At 41.3% G+C, this 22,840-nt stretch overlaps 2 protein-coding genes across 2 annotated transcripts in view; one reads left to right on the top strand and one right to left on the bottom strand.

Annotated features, from left to right (window-relative positions):
* Positions 1-1,546: 1,546 nt before the first annotated feature.
* The window catches only part of LOC147003741 (NACHT, LRR and PYD domains-containing protein 2-like), a 41,019-nt gene continuing 19,725 nt past the window's right edge, over positions 1,547-22,840 (bottom strand). Inside the window, exons 7-11 of the mRNA XM_085841087.1 lie at positions 21,711-21,881; positions 20,430-20,600; positions 12,198-12,368; positions 3,634-3,804; positions 1,547-1,679 (exon numbers count right to left, since the gene is read on the bottom strand). Coding sequence (XP_085697213.1) covers positions 1,547-1,679; positions 3,634-3,804; positions 12,198-12,368; positions 20,430-20,600; positions 21,711-21,881 — 817 coding nt within the window. The remainder of the gene's footprint in view (positions 1,680-3,633; positions 3,805-12,197; positions 12,369-20,429; positions 20,601-21,710; positions 21,882-22,840) is intronic.
* Positions 8,319-11,584, top strand: Nlrp5 (NLR family pyrin domain containing 5). The gene is given in 13 exon segments (XM_085841107.1): positions 8,319-8,445; positions 8,448-8,519; positions 8,522-8,605; positions 8,608-8,670; positions 9,032-9,363; positions 9,365-9,644; positions 9,647-10,078; positions 10,081-10,897; positions 10,899-11,159; positions 11,161-11,189; positions 11,192-11,294; positions 11,358-11,553; positions 11,555-11,584. Coding segments are annotated over 13 exon segments (2,826 nt in total).

Here is a 22,840-nt window from a genome sequence, read left to right as displayed (position 1 = left end):
GTCTCAGGTTTAATATTATGGTTAACATTAAAGGTTTTAATTACTATGCTGGAGAGAGAAAAATATAAAAGCAAAAAAAAAAAAAGCCTCTCACATGTAAGTACCTAGCTTGTTCACGCTAGTAGCCCACCTCCTCCTTCCCCAGACATTGAAGGGTAGTCTTAAAATAGATCTTGTAAAATATGCTGCTTTTGCAAAATAGGTCAGAAGGTTAACTGCTACTTTTGCTTTTTGTAATCAAGCTTGCTTACTCTGCTCAAAAGATGACTTGGACAACTGTAAGATGTATATGTTAAAATAAGCCTTTGTTTATGTGTAGGCAGAATATACACAATCTAATGGTTTTTGCCTTTATAAGCTCTGGGCTGATAGGATTAAAGGCTGGGGAATGGCCCTAGGTGCAATCCTGGCACCAACCAGTCCAGGTGCTGGTTTTTAAACAAAAAACCTCTTCTCGATAAAATTTATTTTCAGCCATGGCAAATCTGAGTGACCCCAGATTCATCACTTGATATAGCCAGGGTGATAGAACCACTGTTGTTAGTTTTTATCCACACTGGTCACTCAATTGCACTTAGACTCTTTAGGAAAGTTTTGCCATCCCTTAGGTAAGCTGTAGCCAGTCCTGTGGGGCTGAAGCACTAGAGTCCTGGACATGTCGTGCCTAGGTCAAGGATACACATTTCACTCTCTGTGCTTCCTCTACTGACTGTGTGTCTCCTTGGCCTCGGTCCCCAGGGCTGCAAACAAAACATAAAACCAGAAGTGATCATAGGACTATAGATATAGGTACAACCAAACAATTGCCACATTCATTTCCTGCTCTGCATCTCGCTGCTATTGTGTAGTGGTTTCTTTGGGGATAATACTTTCATCTTGTAGGGAATCTCATTAAGATGCAGGGTGTTCCTAAGGGAGGTGAACCATACCATACTGTAGGGCAGACCCTTTAACACAGGAAAGAACCAACTCAGTGACTGAGACAGGTATACTAGGCCCATTATTCCCCAAGTATATAGAGTAGTGAGGATGCTGAGAGACACTCAGACCAGACTGGCCCCAGCTGCCTTTTAGAACCTCTCCAAACTGTCCAATGGCCTGCAGGTTGTGTAGCACGCCTCAAGTTGTCAGCTTTCTTGAGTCATTGCCCATGCTGGGACGGGCTTTGGTGATGTGGCTGCCTTTGAGTCATTGCTGCTTCTGGAAGTAATCCTAATAAAAATTTCTGGTTTACCAAACTGGATTTTCGTGGTATTCATACTTTGGTCTGCCACTGGTGCCCAATCTGGCATGTGTAGTTATTAGCACTGCTCGGGAATAGTGTTACATGTTACCCTAAGATTTTCTCTGAATTTTGTGGGGACCCATTAGTAAACACAATTCATCATTCATGCTTTCTCTTTTATTCCCCAATATACCAGTGATACGAACGTTTTACATTTATTCTTGTTTAGTGACATGTGTGAGTTTTATACATAGATCTGGGAAGGATAAGGACAGTTATCTCAGATGTCAATAAATCAGAGAGGGTGCCCAGAGAATGGCCTCAAAAAATGAAATGAGGAAGAGGAGGATTCTTAAGATCCACTCGGTCACTGCTGATTCTCAGTTGTGGATGGCTCGCCTTCATCTCTTGGATCAGGTTCTGGATACTGGGTTTAGCTTCATCAAATTTCAATCTAGGTTGCAACCAGAGGAGAAAAATGGTTTGTTGTTTTGAGAAAAATCCATGTAAACTTCTCGCATGCCTTAAATGTTTTATGGGTCACTTTAATACTGCACTACAAAGTGGACTTGCATATTTTAAATCTTATTTTGGTATATGGTATATGCATATGTGCCCATGCATGTGTTGGTGGAATACACCCCTGTGGCTGAATATAGAAGCCAGAGGTTGCTACAGGGATGTCTCTCAACCATCATACCCATTTTCAACTTATTTCATTAGTGTTTTGTATGTATGTGTACCACTTTCATGCCCGACATTCCTACTGGGGCTCAGAAGAGGGCACTGGATCCCTGGAGCTGGAGTTACAGATGGTTGTGAGCCACTTTACAGGTGATGAAGACAAACCTGGGCCCCCTGCAAGAACAAGCAAGTATGTTCTTTTAACCTCTAGCAATCTGCTCATTCCCAACCATCTTTGTTTTTAAGACAGGGTCGCTCATACACCCTGAACTTAACATTTTGATTAAACTGGCTAGCTAGTAAGCTGTTAGAATCTTTCTGACTCTGTCTCTAACTAGTGGCATTCTAGATCTGTATGGCCATGCCTAGCTTTTAGGTGGGTACTGATGATCCAAACTAAGGTCTTCATGTTAACACAGCAAGAATTTTACTAACTTCCCAACCCCAGCCTTTTGGGTCTCATGTAGCCTATGCTAGCCCCAAATTCATTATGTAATTATTGATGACCTTGAATTTTTCATCTTTCCCACCTCAACATTTTTCATTACTTATTCACTTTACACCCCAATATTAGCCCCACCTCTCCCTGTCCTTGCTCAAAAATCTCCTTTCTCCTCCCCTAAAAACAGGGAGGCCCTCCCTGGGTATCCTCTCCTCCTGGCACATCATGTCACACAGGACTAGGAACATCCTCTCTCACTGAGGCCAGACAAGGCAGCCCAGTTATGGGGACAGAATCCACAGATAGGCAACAGAGTCAGGGACAGCCCATACTCCACCTGTGGGGAACCTGTATGAAGACAAAGCCGTACATCCACTACCTCTGTGCAGTGGCCTACATCCAGCCCCTCTCTGGCTCCACCTCCATCTTTCAAGTTTGCCATCACAGCCAGTTTTCTGCAGTTCTCAGGATCAAACTCAAGGTACACACTAGGCAACTACACTATCAACTGAGCCACACACACAGTCCTGCATGTTGATTTAATATGGAAAAAAGATATCAGTAGTCATACAGATACAACACAGAGTAATGAATCCTTCAGTCATTATATTTTGAATCAGGGTCTGTGAAACTAGGGCTCATCAATTGGCTATATTAAGCTGTATATCAAGTTTTGGGGAATCTGACTATTTTTTGCCTCCCCAAAGCTGGAATTACAGACTTATACCTTCACACACTATGTGTGTTCTGGGGTTCTCATGTATGAGTAACAGGCACTTTAATAAGTAATCTATCTCCCCAGCCACATTTTTATTTGTGTTATTTTGAGAGAGCTTGAGACTCCCCATGTAAGCCCATGTATGGCAATCTTATCTCAACTTGCCAAGGTTCAGAAAATAGGCCTGAGCTCTCACACCAGGCTCCCACTTTTTCGGACATCATGTTAGAGTTGGAGTTTGTCTACCCTAATAGATAAGTGTCTAACAATTGTGGCTTCTTGGTCTCTCGTGCATTCTCTCTATGACTCTCTTTACCCACCAGTGCTTGTTTGGTGACCACTGGATGTGGCGATACGCACCTTTAATCTCAGCATTTGGTAGGCAGAGGCAGGCAGATTTCTGAGTTTGAGGTCAGCTTGGTCTACAAAGTGATATCCAAGGCTATACAGAGAAACCCTGTCTTGAAAAATTAAAAGATTTGCTGACTAAATGCCAATGGATGAGGCTGCTTGCCAGCAACTGATGTATGAAACCCTATGGAATTGGAAATAGTGAGATCATACCTGAGCATTTGCAGGGGGCAAATCTGAAGTTTCAAGGCTTCACAGAATGTCTTTATGGCATCAGTTCCCATGGCGTTCTGAGACAGGTCTAGAGTGTTCAGGCTCTTGTTGCTTCTAAGAGTCTCAGAGAAGTCTTGGCAGTTCAGTGGAGTAATGGAGCATCCACACAGCCTTGCAGACAAAACACAAAACTTAACTCATTAAGTCTTATCTAGTACTGGATCCTGTATACTCTAATACTCACCTTCTAGAGAAGTTGTGCTTGCTTGTACAGTAGGGGCATGACAGTTATAGGGGTTACCAACACGTTTCTGCTCAGATTTGAGTGTTGGAAAGGAGGTTACATGGTACTATAAACAGGGTTGAAAGTTTTCTCATGGGGGAACTGGATGCCATTTCTCTAGATGGTCACACACTGTCAAACTGAGAAGTATTTATAACCACAATCTGTGTTGTTTTCAAGTTTAGTCAAAGAAGCTTCCTTTTCTTTTTTTTAGAAGTGTGGTTAATAAAGAATCTTATAACTGATCACAGTGTTAAGAATAAATGAAGTGCTGCTTAGCCATAAAGGGTCATCTTCAACCTCTCTCCTTTCAAGGCTCAGGAAAAAATCTTGTAAGAGGGGGTGGATAAGCCGGGCATGGTGGCACACACCTGTAATTCCAGCACTCGAGAGGCAGAGGCAGGCAGATTTCTGAGTTCGAGGCCAGCCTGGTCTACAAAGTGAGTTCCAGGACAGCCAGGGCTACACAGAGAAACCCCTTCTCAAAAAACAAAAAACAAAACCCAAAAAAATCAATAAAAAAAAGAGGGGGCGGATAGTCTAAGAGCTGGAGCATGGAGAAAAGTCATGTGAGACACTATCATATGGACATGGGCTAACCGTCGCACACAAGAACTCACAGCAACTGTAGTTACCTGCAGGAGACATATACAGACTAAGCTAAACAAAATGTCAGCATAGATGAGGGCAGGGCTCCAGAGGCTCCAGTCCTTTCTGGGGAGCTATTGTCAGTTGACAGAGGAAGAATCACTTTGGAGATGAAGACATGGTAGGTTGCCCATGTCCCCACACCTATGTGCATATGATCAGTATTCACTGGACTAAGTGGACTGATTAATACTAATATTGATAAAAACAAAAAAAGAACATGAAGTTGGGAGGAAGATGGATTAGGCAGTCCCAGAAAGACTCAAGGGTAGTGGAGGAATGGATCAAAATACATGGTATACATATATGCAAATCTCATAGAATAAAGTTACAAATTTAAGAAGTAGTTAATTAATTCAGCCAATTCTATGGGTATCATGCTGTATGACAGGCACATGGGGTATAAGGGCTAAACAAATGAGCAACAGAAGTTTCTTCCCTCAAGGAAAACAAAAATAGTGTACTGTGTAGTATATTACATGCACAAGCAAAGATTATAAAAGGAAAGGAGTATTTGGGGGTGCCATATCAAGGGCTATGGGTGACATGAGAGAATGAAGAGAAAGAACAGCAGATATCTGGAGTAGATCTCCAGACAGAGAAAGGGCTCACACAAAGGCCTGATGTTGGCTTACAGGTATTATTTGAAATAGTATCAAGCTGAGCAGGCTATACATATGTGATGCACACAATCACAACATCTACATAACATGGGGCATGGAGGTGTTTGGCAGTTGTCCCAGCACTTGGGAGGACCAGGAGTCAAAAGTCCTCTTCTGCTATTTAGAGAATTTGAAGCTAGCTTGGGATACATGGGGAAAAGTTGATGACATATTGTGAGATGAGTGGTGGATAAAGGTTAAGTCTGATGACCTGAGTTCGATCCTTGGGATTCACATGTTAGAAGGAGAGAACACACCCATGTTTTGGAATGCTCTAACTCTCCCTCCACCACGAAGTAAATAAGTATGGTAAACATTTAAATAAAGTTTGAGAAGAAAACCCACAGTTGAAACAAAGATGTCTGAATATATACCCGTGTAAAGTCAACACATGCACCTAGATGTTGCTATGTTTGACCAGGTATAGGTACAAATTCTATATAACTGGAAGAAGGTTCCAAGATTTCAGAATAGACTGGACTTTGAAAAAAGAATGGATAGAGGAACACACACAAAGTGAGGAAATAATCTGCTTAGAGGGACAGTTTATACTGAAGTTTTTAGGTAGGGGAGAAAGACCCATTCCATTTTGAACTAAGATCTCAATTAACTGTAGGGAAACAGGAAAATGGATATGTTCAACACAGGAAAAATCTGGGGTTGCCAAGTGTGCAGGGACAGAGAGGAGAGGCTGTAGAAGTGATCAAGTGATGGGCACATACATGATGACATGTATGCAGGGTCACATATATGGAATATCAAGATCATCTCAGGTCATGGGCTAAGTTTAGTCCATGCTGTTGGATGAACTCCATGTGGCAATAATGCTAGGCTTCATTTAATTCATGACAAAATGTTTTCATGCCATGTTTTCAGCAGATACACCTCATCCTATTTGGCTTTTTGTTTTGTTTTTGTTTTGTTTTGCTTTTTTGTTTTTTCCAAGACAGGATTTCTCTGTATAGCCCTGGCTGTCTTGGAACTCACTTTGTAGACCAGGCTGGCCTCAAACTCAGAAATCCACCTGCCTCTGCCTCCCAAGTGCTGGGATTAAAGGCATGCACCACCACTGCCTGGCTACAACTCATCCTGTTTTCCAATGACTCTGTTTTAATATATGATTCATACATACTAGCAAACATTAGAATTAAGAGGTATACTAAAAATCCTGATGCCTGACTGCAACAATTTTGATAATAGCCACACTATGGAGTTAACCAGGCCTGGTGTCACTCAGGCACTTGCTAGGCTGAGGGAGGAGGATAGTGAGCTCCAGGCCTCATCTATTCCAATATCCTGTCTTATGCATAAGTGTGGTTTTGTTTTATTTTTGAGATTGAGTCTTACTATGTAGCCAAGTCTGGCAGTGACCCCTCAATCCTCCTGCCTCATCCTCCTGAGATATGGGATGTTAGTCATGCACCATCACTCCCAGTTTAAGATTTTTTTTCTTGTCCCCTCACCACCAAAGATACTGGTATCTGGATTGTACTCCAGGGATTCTGTTTCAATTATCCTGTGGTATTGCTTGGGTGCTAAAATTTTGAAAGATCACAAGCATTTCTATTACAAACTATAAAAATAGGTATGGAACACTGCAAATATACCATACTAACATGTGTTACAAACACAAGATAACATGTTTTATGTTAAAGTATTTAATTGAAAAGCTAGGTTACATAGTGATACCCACCTTTTAACCTAGATCTCAGGAATCTGGACTAGAAGACTGCAAATTTTAGGGTACCCTGGACTATGTAGTAAAACCTGTTTCAAAATATCTGATAAAGTTTATATGCAGAGTATACAACATGATGATTTGTTGCCTCTTGTGCATCAATGGTTACAAAGAAATAATTTTGATCACCACCACACTATGTTAGAGTTCCCAAATTTGTTGTTTTTATAATATTGTATAATAGTGTATTTATGTATATATTATGTATATTGTATATATACTATATATACTATATGTATAGTAGGCATATTGTATATATTATATATGTAGTATTGTATATACAGTATGTATATTGTATATACTATATACTCTCTGCTTCTGTGAATCTGGCTGTTTAAGTTTTCCTGACATTCACTGAAGACGACTGATACTAGTTCAAGTATAACAAGTCAAGCACCACCAACAGATTTGGTGGGTTAAGGAAAGCGTGGTAAATACCTACAATGGAGTATTGCTCAGCCACGAGAAGACAAGGAACCCTGGCACCTGTGACAATGTGAATGAATAGGGAGGACATTTGTTGGGTGACAATCATATGACCACACTTCTATGCAGAGTATTATCTCTCACAAGTCTCTCACCATTTAAGGGCTGTCATCAAGAGCATTTGATTGATGATCCTAACTTATCTGGGATTTGTAGGACAGAATCAAGTAGACTACATTGACCTTACTGAGGACTTAGGTATAATGTCCAACTCTTATTTCTATAAATCTTGGGGGTTAGGCAGCAGTGAGTGCTTCTGCTTGGCTTAATTCATCTTTTCCTTAAATTTTTTTCAGAGGAGACATCTGTATACCCTGTTTGTTTAAATGTATATGTGTTCATGTGTGAATGTACACATGTGCCTCTGTGTCTGGAGGCCAGGGGCTTGATACTGTTTTCAGCATTCTCCATCTCATATTTTGAGATGTCTTCTCTATGAACCTGGGATTTGTAATTTGGGTAGAATGGCTGCCCATTGAGTTCCAGAGATGCTCCAGTCCCTGCTTTCCCAGTGCTGACATTGTATGCATGCACCATCACACTTGGCTTTTTTATGTTGATGCTGGGAATATGAACCCCAGTCTCATAATTGAACAGCAAGCAATCACATCCACTAGCTAACCTTTTTTCTTGTATTTCTTTTTTTTTCAATTTTTATTAGATATTTTCTTAATTTACATTTCAGATGCTATCCTGAAAGTCCCCTATACCCTCCCCCAGCACTGCTTCTAATCACCCACTCCGACTTCTTGGCCCTGGCATTCCCCCGTACTGGGGCATATAAAGGTTACTAGCTAAACTTTTTTAAAAAGCAATTTTATATGCGGGGCACCAAGGACCAGTGCAGGAATAAACATCAGAAAGCACAATGAGTCCTCCAGAAAAAGACAGTAAAGCAATCCTGAAAGACCAAGGACCAGACTGGGAAGAAACATCAGAAGCCTTACAACCTGAGGAAGAAGATGCACTGACAAAAGCAGATGAACAAGGTAACCTACAGACTACAAGGCCCATGTGATTGCTAAATTCAACACCAGTGTGGATCTACACTATGACAGCCCAGAGATAAAAGTATCACCGATGCTTTTAAACCATACCAGAAAATCTTCAGGCCTCACACCATTATCCTACATGGAAAACCATGAGTTTGGAAGTCAGCTTGGCCAGAAGTATTGTTCTGGGCTGTTCACAGGGTGAACTCTACCAAGACATGTCCAATGTCATCATCTCTGTCGTCTCTGTCTCCTTCTCCATCTCCGTCTGTCTCCTCCTTCTCCTTCATCTTCTCTTTCTTCATCTTCTCCTTCATCATCTTCTCCTTCATCATCTCCTCCTTCATCATCTCCTCCTTCATCATCTCCTCCTTCATCATCTCCTCCTTTTTCTCCTCCTTCATCTTCTTCTCCTACTTCATCTTCTTCTCCTTCATCTTCTCCTTCATCTTCTTCTCCTTCATCATCTTCTTCATCATCTTCTCCTTCATCATCTTCTCCTCCTTCTTCTCCTCCTTCATCTTCTTCTCCTCCTTCATCTTCTTCTCCTCCTTCATCTTCTTCTCCTCCTTCATCTTCTTCTCCTCCTTCATCTTCTTCTCCTCCTCCTCTGTAAGAGTAAGAAAGTGGACAGGGACGAGCAGTTTGGCATAGCTTATTGCCAAGGAGTGGCCAGACTTCTAGACTGCAGTGACAAAGATCATGTTCCAACTAGAAAGACTCCTGTTTGTTATAGATGGTTTGGATGATATGGGCTCTGTCCTTCAACATGACAATATGACACTCACCAGAGACTGGAAGGATGAACAGTCCATATACATCCTGATGTACAGCCGCCTAAGGAAGTTCCTCCTACCCCAGTTCTTTCTCATCATTACCACCAGAAACACAGGCTTAGAAAAGCCCAAGTCGATGGTGGTGCCCCCCCCCCTATATACTGGTTGAAGGACTATCTGCATAAAAGAGACCTCACCTGGTTTGTGAGAACATCTCCGATGACTATCAGAGAATGCAAGTCTTCCATTCCATGATAGAAAATCACCAGCTATTTGACCAGTGCCAGGCTCCCTTTGTATGCTCAATGGTCTGTGAGGCTCTATAGCTGCAGAATCTGGGAAAGAGATTCACCATACCCTGCCAGACTCTCACCAGTTTATATGCTACATTGGTGTTCCACCAATTCACCTTGAGAAGGCCTTCCAAGAACTCAGTCAGGAAGAGCAAATTACCCTAATGAGTTTGTGCAGGATGTCAGCTGAGATCTCAGCCCTCTTTCATATGAACATCCTTCTCCAGGTTGACCACAGCAGTGAGCAGTGTTACATTTTCTTCTATCTCAGCCTTCAGGATTTTTTTGCTGTCTTATGTTTTAGAATGGTTGGGGGAATGGAATCAATATTTTTTTCCTTCATTAAAAACCAAAGGATCATCATGGAGGTAAAGAGAGACGATACTCACCTCCTCAGTATGGATCATTTCTTATTTGGCCTCATGAACAAGGATATCTTGAAGACTCTGGAGGTTCTGTTCGAATGTCCTGTGACTCTGACTCTCAAGCAAAAGCTCCAACACTGGGTCTCTCTAATAGGTCAGTAGGTCAAGGGCACCAGCCTGATAGACATCCTGGATGCCTTCTATTATCTGAGTCTCAAGATATAGAGTTTGTTCACATGGCTTTTAACAACTTCCAAGAAGTGTGGCTTCTGATTAACCAGGAGATGGACTTGATGGTACCTTCCTATTGTCTCCAGCACTGTCAGAACCTGAAGACAATCAGGGTAGATATCAGAGATGTCTTCTCAGTGGATAATACTCTTGAGCTGTGCCCTATTGTTGCTCTCCAGGAGACACAATGTAAGCCCCTCCTCATGGAGTGGTGGGGAACCTTTTGCTCTGTGTTCAGCACCCACCCAAACTTGAAGGTGCTGGACTTGAGTAACAGCATCCTGAACAAATGGGCTGTGAAGATACTGTGCCTCAAGCTGAGGATTCTGACATTTAAGAGTGCAGATGTAGTGTCTGGCCTGAAATATCTTTGGATGCTCCTTGTTAGTAATCAGAACTTAAAGTACTTTGATCTAGGGAACACTCCCATGAAGGATGATGACATCAAGTTAGCCTGTGTTGTGCTGAAACATCCAAGCTGCTCCCTGGAGACTCTGGGGTTGGATTCCTGGGAGTTAACCCTCTCTGGTTAGGAGATGATCTCCATGCTCCTGCTTTCAACCACCAGTCTAAAGTACCTCGGCCTGGCAAAAAATAAGGTGGCGGTAAAGAGCATGATATCACTTGGGAATGTCTTGAGTAGTTCAATGTGTCCACTGCAGAAGCTGATACCGGACAGCTGTGACCTCACACCTTTCAGCTGCAACCTTCTGGCCTCCAGCAACCTTTTCAGCAACCAGAACTTGACTCACCTGAGCCTGTTAAGCAACAGCCTGGGGACTGAAGCAATAGCTGTGTCAGTTCATGAGGAATCCAGAATGTGCTCTCCAGTGACTGATACTGAATTGCTGCAATATTATAGATGATGCCTAAGACTTCCTGGCATTGATACTTATAAACAACAGAAAGCTGACACACCTGTGCCTGGCCATGAACCCTGTACAGAATAGTGCAATGAAGCTACTGTGTGAAGCTTTAAAGGAGCCCACTTGTTACCTTCAAGAACTGGAACTAGTGGACTGCCCGCTCACGGAGAACTGCTGCCAGGACCTGTTGTATGATCACAACAACCAAGCAGTTCAAAGACTTGGTAACACTGCCCTGGGAAACAAAGGAGTCATAATTCTGTTCGAGGGACTGAAGCAAAGTAGCAGCTCCCTGGGGAGACTTGGTTTGGGAGTATGTGAGTTCACTTCCAACCACTGTGAGGCAATGTCATCAGCCCTCTCTTGAAACCCGCACCTGAACAGCCTAAACATGGTGAAGAATGACTTCAGCACATCAGGGATGTTGAAGCTGTGCTCTGCATTCCAATTCCTTGCCTCTAACCTGTGGATAATTGGCCTGTGGAAACAGCAGTACTATGCCTAGGTGAGAAGACAGCTGGAGGAAGTGCAGTTTATCAAGCCCTACATGGTGATTGATGGTGACCAGTATGCTATTGATAGAAGATGACTGTAACTGGTGGAAAATCTGAAGACATGAGTCCCCTCTTCTTCACATCCTAGGACTTCTTTATCTGTGAAATGTTTGTCTCACCTCAGAGAATGTAGTGAGAATGAAATAAACAGAGCATTTAGAAAAGAAAGCAAACAAATAAACAAAAGTAAACTTTACACACATGTCTGTATGGCCAGTGAGGTAAGAAGTGAGCAGAGTCCCTAGAGCGGTTGGTTACAGCCAATTTGGAGCCACTTGATGTGAGCTTGGGAACAATATTTATGTTCTTTGTGTGCAACAAAGAGATCTTAGGTGCTGGGCCAATATCTCTACAGCCCTTTGCCTGGTGATTTGAAAGAACACTTAACTTGGGGCTAGAGAGGTAGATCAGTGGGTAAAGGCCCTTGCTGCCAAGCCTGCCAACCTGTGCTTGAACTCTAGATCTCTTGTGGTGGGAAGAAAGAATCAACCCCCTTCCTGTTGTCCTACTGATCTCTATGTACCAGCTATAGACACTAATACTAGAAAAAAATGGAATACAAAACATGACTGACTTGACTCAGGACTTCCCCATATTGCTTCTGAAAGGGTCTGCTACACTTGAAAGCTCCTTTAAGGTAGAGGTTACAGTCCAAAAGGGCACAACTCACCATAGACTTTTCAATTTACTCTTGGGGTTCTTCAAAGCCTCACACAGAAACTTTGCTCCTGTGGTTCCGATGCGATTTAGCCCCAGATCCAAGTGTTTCAGGCTCAGTGTTTGTCTGAGCATCTTTGAGAGATGGTGGCAACCAGTATTGGTGATGTTACAGGACCACAGTCTGGAAAATCACATGCACAGGGACAAAAACCAGAAACAAATAAACACCTTAGTCCATTCTGGGATGATGCATCCAAACCACTACATTCTACCTCAAGCCATTGGTTTCAGTCAAGCTTAGAGACATTATGATAAGTGATATTGGAATGAAATCATAGAATGGGTTTCTCAAAAACTCTTCCTTCCCATAGGGAAGTTGGAAAGGAGTGAATTATGATTAAAATACATTGTATATGTATACAAAATTCTCAAAGAAATGAGTAAATAAAATTAATTGGTATGAAAGGAAACCCCATGCCTGCTAATGTCAACCAAGAGAGCTACCTGTGGTTAGATGAGGGCAAAGATCCTAGAGGAGAATGAAGAGGACACATCGTTTAATGGATTCAGTGTCCAACCATCTTTTACTTATGCTCAAAAGTAAATGCAGCTCTTATCCTCCAACAGAGAAACCATTAAATTGGTAGTACTTTATGGATAGGTCATAGATCAGTTCCTGGCATAGTGCCTGTACACAGTAGGTTCTTCATAAATGCTGATAATTAATTCACTGCTGTGTTTGGTGATCTTAGAAGGTAGTAAGTTTTCTGTGGTGATTTTTTTTTGGGGGGAGAGATCAGAGTCTCACTCTGTAGCATAGGCTATGATCCTCCTGCCTTTGATTTCCAAATGTTAATATTACAGGTATGTGTCATCCTGCCTGTACTGATAATAGTGCCTTCTAACATAATTAGACTGTAAGTTCAAGGTATGGCTAGTTAGGTGGATAGGGTCTTTATGGCTTTGGACTTCTGTGTTTGGTTGGATACTTATGTAGTGTATTATTGGGGTGTTCTTTCCTTCCATCTACCTCTAACCATGAACTCAGTATTTCATCACATTCAAATAACCAAGTAGTTATCAGACCTTGGCTGTTTAACATTATTACAAATGTTAAAAAAATAGGAAAAGCTGATAGCTACCATTCTTCCTTCCTTTACTTCCTCCCTCCTCTGTCCTTTGTTTTTCATGGTGTTGAGGAAGGAACTCCAGACCTTACATACAAATTTCACTATTTACTTTTTTGTCAACGTGAAAGAAGCTAGAGTCATTGGGAAGAAGAAACCTCAATAGAGAAAGTACCTCCATAAGATTGTCTTGTAGGGACCCAACATTTTGCTGCTTACAGGAAACCCATCCCAGGGAAAAAGACAGACACTACCTCAGAATGAAAGGCTGGAAAACAATTTTCCAAGCACATGGGCTGAAGAAACAAGCTGGAGTAGCCATTCTAATATCTAATAAAATCGACTTCCAACCCAAAGTTATAAAAAAGGCAAGAAAAAAAAAAAAAGCTGGGCGGTGGTGGCGCACGCCTTTAATCCCAGCACTCGGGAGGCAGAGGCAGGTGGATTTCTGAGTTCGAGGCCAGCCTGGTCTACAAAGTGAGTTCCAGGACAGCCAGAGCTATACAGAGAAACCCTGTCTCGAAAAAACCAATAAATAAATAAATAAATAAATAAATAAATAAATAAATAAGGCAAGGAGAGGAGCTTCATACTCATCAAAGGTAAAATCTTCTAAGAGGAACTCTCAATTCTGAATATCTATGCTCCCAATGCAAGAGCAGCCACATTTATTAAAGAAACTTTAGTAAAGCTCAAAGAACACATTGCACCTTACACAATAATAGTGGGAGACTTCAACACATCACTTTCGTCAATGGACAGATTGTGGAAACAGAAACTAAAAAGGAACACAGTGAAACTAACAGAAGTTATGAAACAAATGGATTTAACAGATAGTTACAAAACATTTTATCCTAAAACAAAAGGATATACCGTCTTCTCAGCACCTCATGGTACCTTCTCCAAAATTGACCACATAATTGGTCACAAAACAGGCCTCAACCGATACAAAAATGTTGAAATTGTCACATGCATCCTATCAGATCACTATGGACTAAGGCTGATATTCAATAACTACATTAGTAATAGAAATCCAACATTCAGGTGGAAACTGAACAACACTCTTCTCAATGATACCTTGGTCAAGGAAGGACTAAAGAAAGAAATTAAAGACTTTTTAGAGTTTAATGAAAATGAAGCCACAACATACCCAAACTTATGGGACACATTGAAAGCATTTCTAAGAGGAAAATAGCTCTGAGTGCCTCCAAAAAGAAACTTGAGAGAGCACACACTAGCATCTTGACAACACACCTAAAAGCTCTAGAACAAAAGGAAGCAAATTCACCCAAGAGGAGTAGACGGCAGGAAATAATCAAACACGGGGGCTAAATCAACCAAGTGGAAACAAGAACTATTCAAAGAATCAACCAAATGAGGAGCTGGTTCTTTGAGAAAATCAACAAGATAGATTAACCAGGGACAGCATCCTAATTAACAAAATCAGAAATGAAAAGGGGGACATAACAACAGATCTAAAGAAATCCAAAACACCATCAGATCCTTCTATAAAAGGTATACTCAACAAAACTGGAAAACCTGGATGAAATGGACAAATTTCTAGACAGATACCAGGTACCAAAGTTAAATCAAGATCAGGTAATGATCTAAACAGTCCTATATCCCCTAAAGAAATAGAAGCAGTCATTGATAGTCTCCCAACCAAAAAAAGCCCAGGACCAGATGGGTTTAGTGCAGAGTTCTATCAGACCTTCAAAGAAGATCTAATTTCAGTTCTTTACAAACTATTCCACAAAATAGAAGGAGAAGGTACTCTACACAATTCATTCTATGAAGCCACAATTACTCTGATACCTAAACCACAGAAAGACCCAACAAAGATAGAGAACTGCAGACCAATTATCCTTATTAATACTGATGCAAAAATCCTCAATAAAGTTCTGGCTAACCGAATCCAAGAACACATCAAAACAATCATCCATCCTGACCAAGTAGGTTTCATTCCAGGGATGCAGGGATTGTTTAATATATAGAAAGCCATCCACATAATCCACTACATAAACAAACTCAAAGACAAAAACGACATGATCATCTTGTTAGATGCTGAGAAAATATTTGACAAAATCCAACACTCATTCATGATAAAAGTCTTGGAAAGATCAGGAATTTGAGGCCCATACCTAAACATGATAAAAGCAAAATACAGCAAATCAGTAGCCAACATCAAAGTAAATGGTGAGAAGCTGGAAACAATCCCACTAAAATCAGGGACTAGACAAGGGTGTCCACTTTCTCAATACCTATTCAACATAGTACTAGCCAGAGCAATTCGATAACAAAAGGAGATCAAGGGGATACAAATTGGAAAGGAAGAAATCAAAATATCAGTTTTTGCAGATGATATGATAGTATATATAATGACCCTAAAAATTCCACCAGAGAAATCCTAAACCTGATAAAAAGCTTCAGTGAACTAGCTGGATATAAAAATAACCCAAACAAGTCAATGACCTTTCTTTACACAAACGATAAACAGGCTGAGAAAGAAATTAGGGAAACAACACCCTTCTCAATAGTCACAAATAACATAAAATACCTTGGAGTAACTCTAACTAAGGAAGTGAAAGATCTGAATGATAAGAACTTCAAGTCTCTGAAGAAAGAAATTAAAGAAGATCTCTCAGAAGATGGAAAGATCTCCCATGGTCATGGATTGGCAGGATCAACATTATAAAAATGGCTATCTTGCCAAAAGCAATCTACAGATTCAATGCAATCCCCTTCAAAATTCTGACTCAATTCTTCACTGAGTTAGAAAGGGCAATTTGCAAATTCATCTGGAATAACAAAAAAGCTAGGATAGCAAAAACTCTTCTCAAGGATAAAAGAACCTGTGGTGGAATCACCATGCCTGACCTAAAGCTGTACTACAGAGCAATTGTGATAAAAACTGCATGGTATTGGTATAGCACCAGACAAGTAGACCAATGGAATAGAATTGAAGACCCAGAAATGAACCCACACACCTATGTTCACTTGGTCTTTGACAAGGGAGCTAAAACTATCCAGTGGAAAAAAGACAGAATTTTCAACAAATGGTGCTGGCACAACTGGCAGTTATCATGTAGAAAAATGTGAATTGATTCATTCCTATCTCCTTGTAATAAGGTCAAATATAAGTGGATCAAGGAACTCCACATATAACCAGAAACAGTGAAACTTATAGAGGAGAAAGTAGGGAAAAGCCTCAAAGATATGGGCATAGGAGAAAAATTCCTGAACGGAACAGCAATGGCTTTTGCTGTAAGATTGAGAATTGACAAATGGGACCTCATAAAGTTGCAAAGCTTCTGTAAGGCAAAAGATACTTTCAATAAAACAAAAAGGCCACCAAAAGATTAGAAAAGGATCTTTACCTATCCTAAGTCAGATAGGGGACTAATATCCAATATACATAAAGAACTCAAGAAGGTGGACTCCAGAAAAATCAAGTAACTCCATTAAAAAATGGGGCTCAGAGCTAAACAAAGAATTCTCACCTGAGGAATACTGAATGGGCGAGAAGCACCTGAAAAAATGTTTAGCATCCTTAATCATCAGGGAAATGCAAATCAAAGCAACCCTGAGATTCCACCTCACACCAGTTAGAATGACTAAGATCAAATATTCAGGTGACAGCAGATGCTGGCAACAATGTGGAGAAAAAGGCAGACTCCTCCATTGTTGGTTGGATTGCAAGCTTGTACAACCACTTTGGAAATCAGTCTGGAGATTCCTCAGAAAATTGGACATAGTAATACCAGAGGATCCTGCAATACATCTCCTGGGCATATATTAAGAAGATGTTCCAACTGGTAAGCAGGACACATGTTCCACTATGTTCATAGCAGCTTTATTTATAATAGCCAGAAGCTGGAAAGAACCCAGATGCCCCTCAACAGAGGAATGGATACAGAAAATGTGGTACATTTACACAATGGATTACTACTAGGGTATTAAAAAGAATGAATTTATGAAATTCCTAGGCAAATGGATAGACCTGGAGGGCATCATCCAGAGTGAGGTAACCCAATCACAAAAGAACTCATATGATATTTACTCACTGATAAGTGGATATTAGCCTAGAAACTTAGAATACCCAAGATACAAGATACAATTTGCAAAACACATGAAACTCAAGAAGAACAAAGTGTGGTCACTTTGCCCCTTCTTAGAATTGGGAACAAAGCACCCATGGAAGGAGTTACAGAGACAAAGTTTGGAGTTGAGACGAAAGAATGGACCATCTAGAGACTGCCATACCTGCGGATCCATCCCATAATCAGCCACCAAATGCAGGCACCATCACATACACCAGCAAGATTTTGCTGAAAGGACCCTGATATAGCTCTCTCTTGTGAGGCTATGCAGTGGCCTAGCAAACACAGAAGTGGATGCTCACAGTCAGCTATTGGATGGATCACAGGGCCCCCAATGGAGTAGCTAGAGAAAGCACCCAAGGAGCTAAAGGGGTCTGCAACCCTATTGGTGGAAACACAATATGAACTAACCAGTACCTCTTGGAGCTCGTGTCTCTAGCTGCATATGTATCAGAAGATGGCTTAGTCGGCCATCATTGGAAAGAGAGGCCCATTGGTCTTGCAAACTTTATATGCCTCAGTACAGGAGAATGCCAGGGCCAAAATGTGGGAGTGGGTGGGTAGGGTAGCGGGGAGGGAGGGTATGGGGGACTTTTGGGATAGCATTTGAAATGTAAATGAAGAAAATACCTAATTAAAAAAAGATTGTCTTGTAGGCAAGTCTGTAAGGCTTTTTCTTAATTAATGGTTGTTGTGGGAATGCCCCATTCATTGTAGGTGGTGTCATTCCTGGGCAGGTGGTACTGGGTTGTATCAAAGGGCAAAGTGAACTATACAGTAAGCAGAGCTCCTTCTATGGCCTCTACATCAAATCCTGCATCCAGGTCTTGCTTTAGCTTCCATCCATGATGGACTACAAGATGTAGCATGAAACAAACCCTTTCCTACCCAAACTGCTTCTTGTCACAGTGTTTATTACAGTAATAGGATGCAAATGAGAACAAACTGTACTGGTGACCCTCATCCAATCAGAGCCAGTGTTTAAATGTTGGTAGTGATGCTCTGTTACCCAGTATAGTACTGTCAATGCTAAACACAATCTCTGCAGTACAGCCCCATTACTTTGTGGAAACTAATCCTACAAACCTTCTCTTTGCAACAGTAAGAGACTACTGCAGAACATCACAACCAATGAAGATGTAGAGTTCTGGAGTCCAGTTTCAATGGATATATCTTCAAAAACTCCTGAACCTGAGGGACAGGGAAGATTGCAGAAGAGGGGGTGGAAAGATCAACAGAGCCAGAGGGTCAGGAAATTTACTATGAAATTATATCTCCTAGTACTGTCATAAGCTACACTCATCAAGTCTCACCAACATGACTGACCAAACATGAGCTGAATAAATAAGGGTGATACTAGTTAACAGGCAAAACTGGATAGGGAAAAGCCCACGAGGCCTCAACTCTAAACAAATAACAATAGGCAACTGAGGAGAGCTGGGAGAAATAGAGATGGTCTATCCTCAGGGACCAGTGCCAAGTGATCAGCCCTGAACACATACCTACAAATAATATATGGTATTAACAGGATCCATATATGTGTGTGTGTGTGTGTGTATACACATGTGCATGCAATAACAATTAGTGAGAAGAGGCCATAAATTTGAAGGAGAATAGGGAGGGATATATGGTAAAGTTTGGAGGGAAGAAATGGAAGGGAAAAATATTGTAATTACGTTTTAATCTCAAAAAATTATGTTAAAAATTATAATGGATCCATATTGATCTTGTTGACAAGTTGATTCCACCTCTAACCATGTATACTTTATGTTACACAGTGCTAAAAACACAGACTTGGAGAGGATGTTAGGTTGGGCTTGGTGGCACAGCACTTGGGAGTCTGAAACTGGAGGATTGTTTTGAATATAAAGTCAGCCTGGGAGACACTATCTTACAAAAGGACAGAAACAAGAGCTGTGTGGATGGGGAGGAGTGGTGTGAGGGTGGGAAGGGAGGAGTGGTGTGAGGGTGAGGAGGAGTGCTTCGAGGGTGGGAGGACTGATGGAAATAGTGTCTTCTGGACATGACATGCCGCTGCACACATGAAGTCACAGCATCCATGGTTATCTCCAGAAGACCAAGTCAGGCAAAAATACTACTCATATGAGGGAGGGTTTCTGAGGACCTTCTCTCACTACTACAAACTATTAGTAGTTGGTGACTGCTGGAGGAGGTAGAGTCACCATTCTTTGGGAGGTGCTTACTGGTAGGTTGTCCTTCCCCCAAGTGGATGATCCTACACCTGAGTTCGTGTCAGTAGTACAAATTGGACCCAATGGGTCATACTTTACAAAAAAAAATTAAAAGCAGAAGTAAAAAGAAAAGTCCAGGTATGGTGGTACATCCTTCTAATCAAGGTACTTGGTAGGAGAAGGATCAGGAGAGTTCAAAGTCTGGTCCACAGTGAATTCTAGGCCAGCCTGGGATACATAAGACATCATCTCAACCAAAACCAAAACCAAAACCAAAATTGAAGTCAGATCTGGAAACCATATCTTCTTCTCGATTCACCTATAGAATATTAACATCACATATTCTATAATGGTGGAAATACTGAAGCCAGGGTTTTACTTATGCTATACATAACCATTACCACTGGGGTGCATCACCAGCCAATGCCATTCTCATATTCTATCACACACATGGAAGATCTTAGCATAGTATTTGTAGTAGTTAAGAAAATCATGATTTCCCTTCATATCTCTCTGTCTGTGTCTCTGTCTGTGTCTCTGTCTGTGTCTCTGTTTGTGTCTCTGTCCATCTCTGTCCATCTCTGTCCATCTCTGTCTCTGTCTGTCTCTGTCTGTCTCTGCCCCTCTGCCTCTCTGCCTCTCTGTCTGTCTGTCTGTCTGTCTGTCTCTTTGTCTCTCTGTCTCTCTCTCTGTGTCTCCCTGTCTCTCTGTCTCTCTGTCTCTTTCACAAATACACACACACACACACACACACACACACACACACACACACACACACACACACACACAGCTGCAATGCCTCCTGCAGGCAGAGAAGACTTACACCAGGGTCTGTAGTTTGCACTCCGTGTAGCTTAAGCTTTCACACAGGTTTTTCACTCCGTTATCCCCAAGTTTATTGTTGGCCAGGCTGAGGTGTGTCAGAGTTCGGCTGACCATCAAAACGGAAGAGAGGTCCTTGCAGCAGGCTTCAGTGAGCTGACAGTTCTCCAACCTGCGGATAAAGCACACAGCTGGACCAAGCTGGACTATTAAGTCAGGAGAGGGCATTTCTAGCTGCCTCCAGAACATAAACTCAAGTTCTTGTTGATTTCCACTACACCATCATGATCACACAAGAGATTTAGATTTAGGAAAGCAATCTAAGACTTCCTAAGACTAAGCCAGCTAAAATCCAGCAGGGATGAGGGAGGGTCTCACATTGAGGAGCTTGGCAGGTGATGGTTTTCAGGGTAAGAAGAATCAAGTTTTCTTCAGGGATGTGTCTGCCGAGAGGTGACCAGTAGATTGTCTTACTCCTATGTACAGTAAGTAGACTCAGTGGATTTAGGCAAAGAGCATGTGAAGTTGGGAGGGAATGGTGAAGACGGGATGGAGGGAACTCAGAGGAGAGAAGATGGGGGATGAGTTTTATCAAGTGACATACAGACATACGCATGCATGAAATTCTCAACAAAGAGAGAAGAGCAAAATGAGTGATGCACAGTCAAAAACTCAGAAGCAGGTGTCTGCATGCATGAGTGGGGTTCATAGTGTTGGGAACAAAGAGACATATTTTAGGTACTACCATTTCATTTTCAGATTCTGTTTAATCACAGGGAGAAACTAAATTCAAGGTCCCAGGCCCTAGGGTAGCTGGGGACTTCCCAATAGCTAAATGGCTTCTATTATAAGGAAGTACTTGTCTGAGTCCAGACAACTCAAGGGCAATTTCTCCATCTTTCTGGCAGGGTCAAACTAAATCCATGTTATCCAAGTCCAGGAATTTAATCCTAACTTGATCAACCCCTTATGTCAAGATATGATTGGGCAATGCTACATACAGTACACCCCACTGCCCCTCACTTTGTGGTCTCATCCTCTAAATATGCTGTGCAATTTCTCTTCAGGGTTACAGTTTAGCTTCTGAATCTGTTATGTGGCCCCAATTACAATAACTTTTTGTCATCTGCATTGACTAGTGGAGTTTTGTTGGATTTATGTTGGATTTAAGTGTATCCCACAACAATATGGGTGGCTGTGTAAGTGTGGAATCAACCATATCTCTTCTGTCTATAGCTCAGTGTCCAAAGCAATGTTCAATAGAAAGAGAGGGCATACTTACGATACCCTCTGCAGTATGCACTTTGGTTCCTTCCAAATATTACATAGAAGCTTAGCACTTTTGTCCAAGAGACTGTTGTTTGTGAGATCCAGATATATCAGGGATTGATTGACTTTCAGGACTGGGAAGAAGTCATCCCATTTCTGAGCAGCAGTAGAACAAGATCCCAGGCTGTGGAAGAAATGAGAACAAGTATATTCTGAATGGTCCAAAGAATGTTGTAGGTAGGATAGCTGTTCTTGCCATTGTGAATGGGTTTAATAAGTATATAGCAAGCCAAAGTAAGAGAAGTAATTGAAAGATATAGAAAACATCAAATCAGGCTTACAAAGAGATAGCAGAAACTGACTGCAGCTAATTGAAGGGTCCATATTGTTTCTGATCAAGTTTTTTCCTCCTTGGATAAACTTCCCACAGACAAACTTTCGAGTTTTGTTTCCTATTGTAGGAATACTTCCTAACTGTTCAAACACAATGTTTATACTCTTTGGCCATTTTGTGCTCTCCTTACATTGTTGAGTACAAAAACATGGTCTAAATTGCCTAGGTTTACCAAGTTTCATTCTCTCCTACATAAATTTTGATCATACATGCCTCCAATACAGCATTCAAGAGGTAGAGGCAGGCAGATCTCTGTAGGGTACAGGCTAGTATGGTCTACACAGTATGTTCCAGGCCAGTCAGAACTACACAGAGATATCCCATCTCAAGTTAATTTTCTTCTTTTAATATTTCATACAGATATATATTTAATTCACATCCCGTCCTAATTCCTACTGACAACTCAACAGATTTCCACCCCAAATTCATGTTCTCTTTTAGCCCCACCCTTAGTTGAAGAGATATCATCAGTGCCAGCTTGGGGAAGGAGAGTCACTTTTGCTTTGGTGTTGTGACCACTGATAGGTTGCTCAAGGATAGCCCCATACCCATGTGCATACATGTATTGCTAATTGTACTGCCATAAATTTATGAATATATATATATATATATAGTTTTGAGACAGGGTTTATCTGTATATCATGACTGACTCCAAACGCATTATGCATACCAGGCTAGCCTTTAGATCTACCTGCTTCTGTCTCCCAAGTTCTTGGATCAAAAGTATGCACCACCAAACCCATATTCAT

This window comes from Mus caroli, unplaced genomic scaffold (genome assembly GCF_978045245.1).
Source record: "Mus caroli unplaced genomic scaffold, Mus_caroli_1 scaffold_8, whole genome shotgun sequence".
Lineage (NCBI taxonomy): Eukaryota > Metazoa > Chordata > Mammalia > Rodentia > Muridae > Mus > Mus caroli.
Note: the sequence above shows the minus strand (reverse complement) of the source record. Positions and strands in the feature narration are given on the sequence as shown.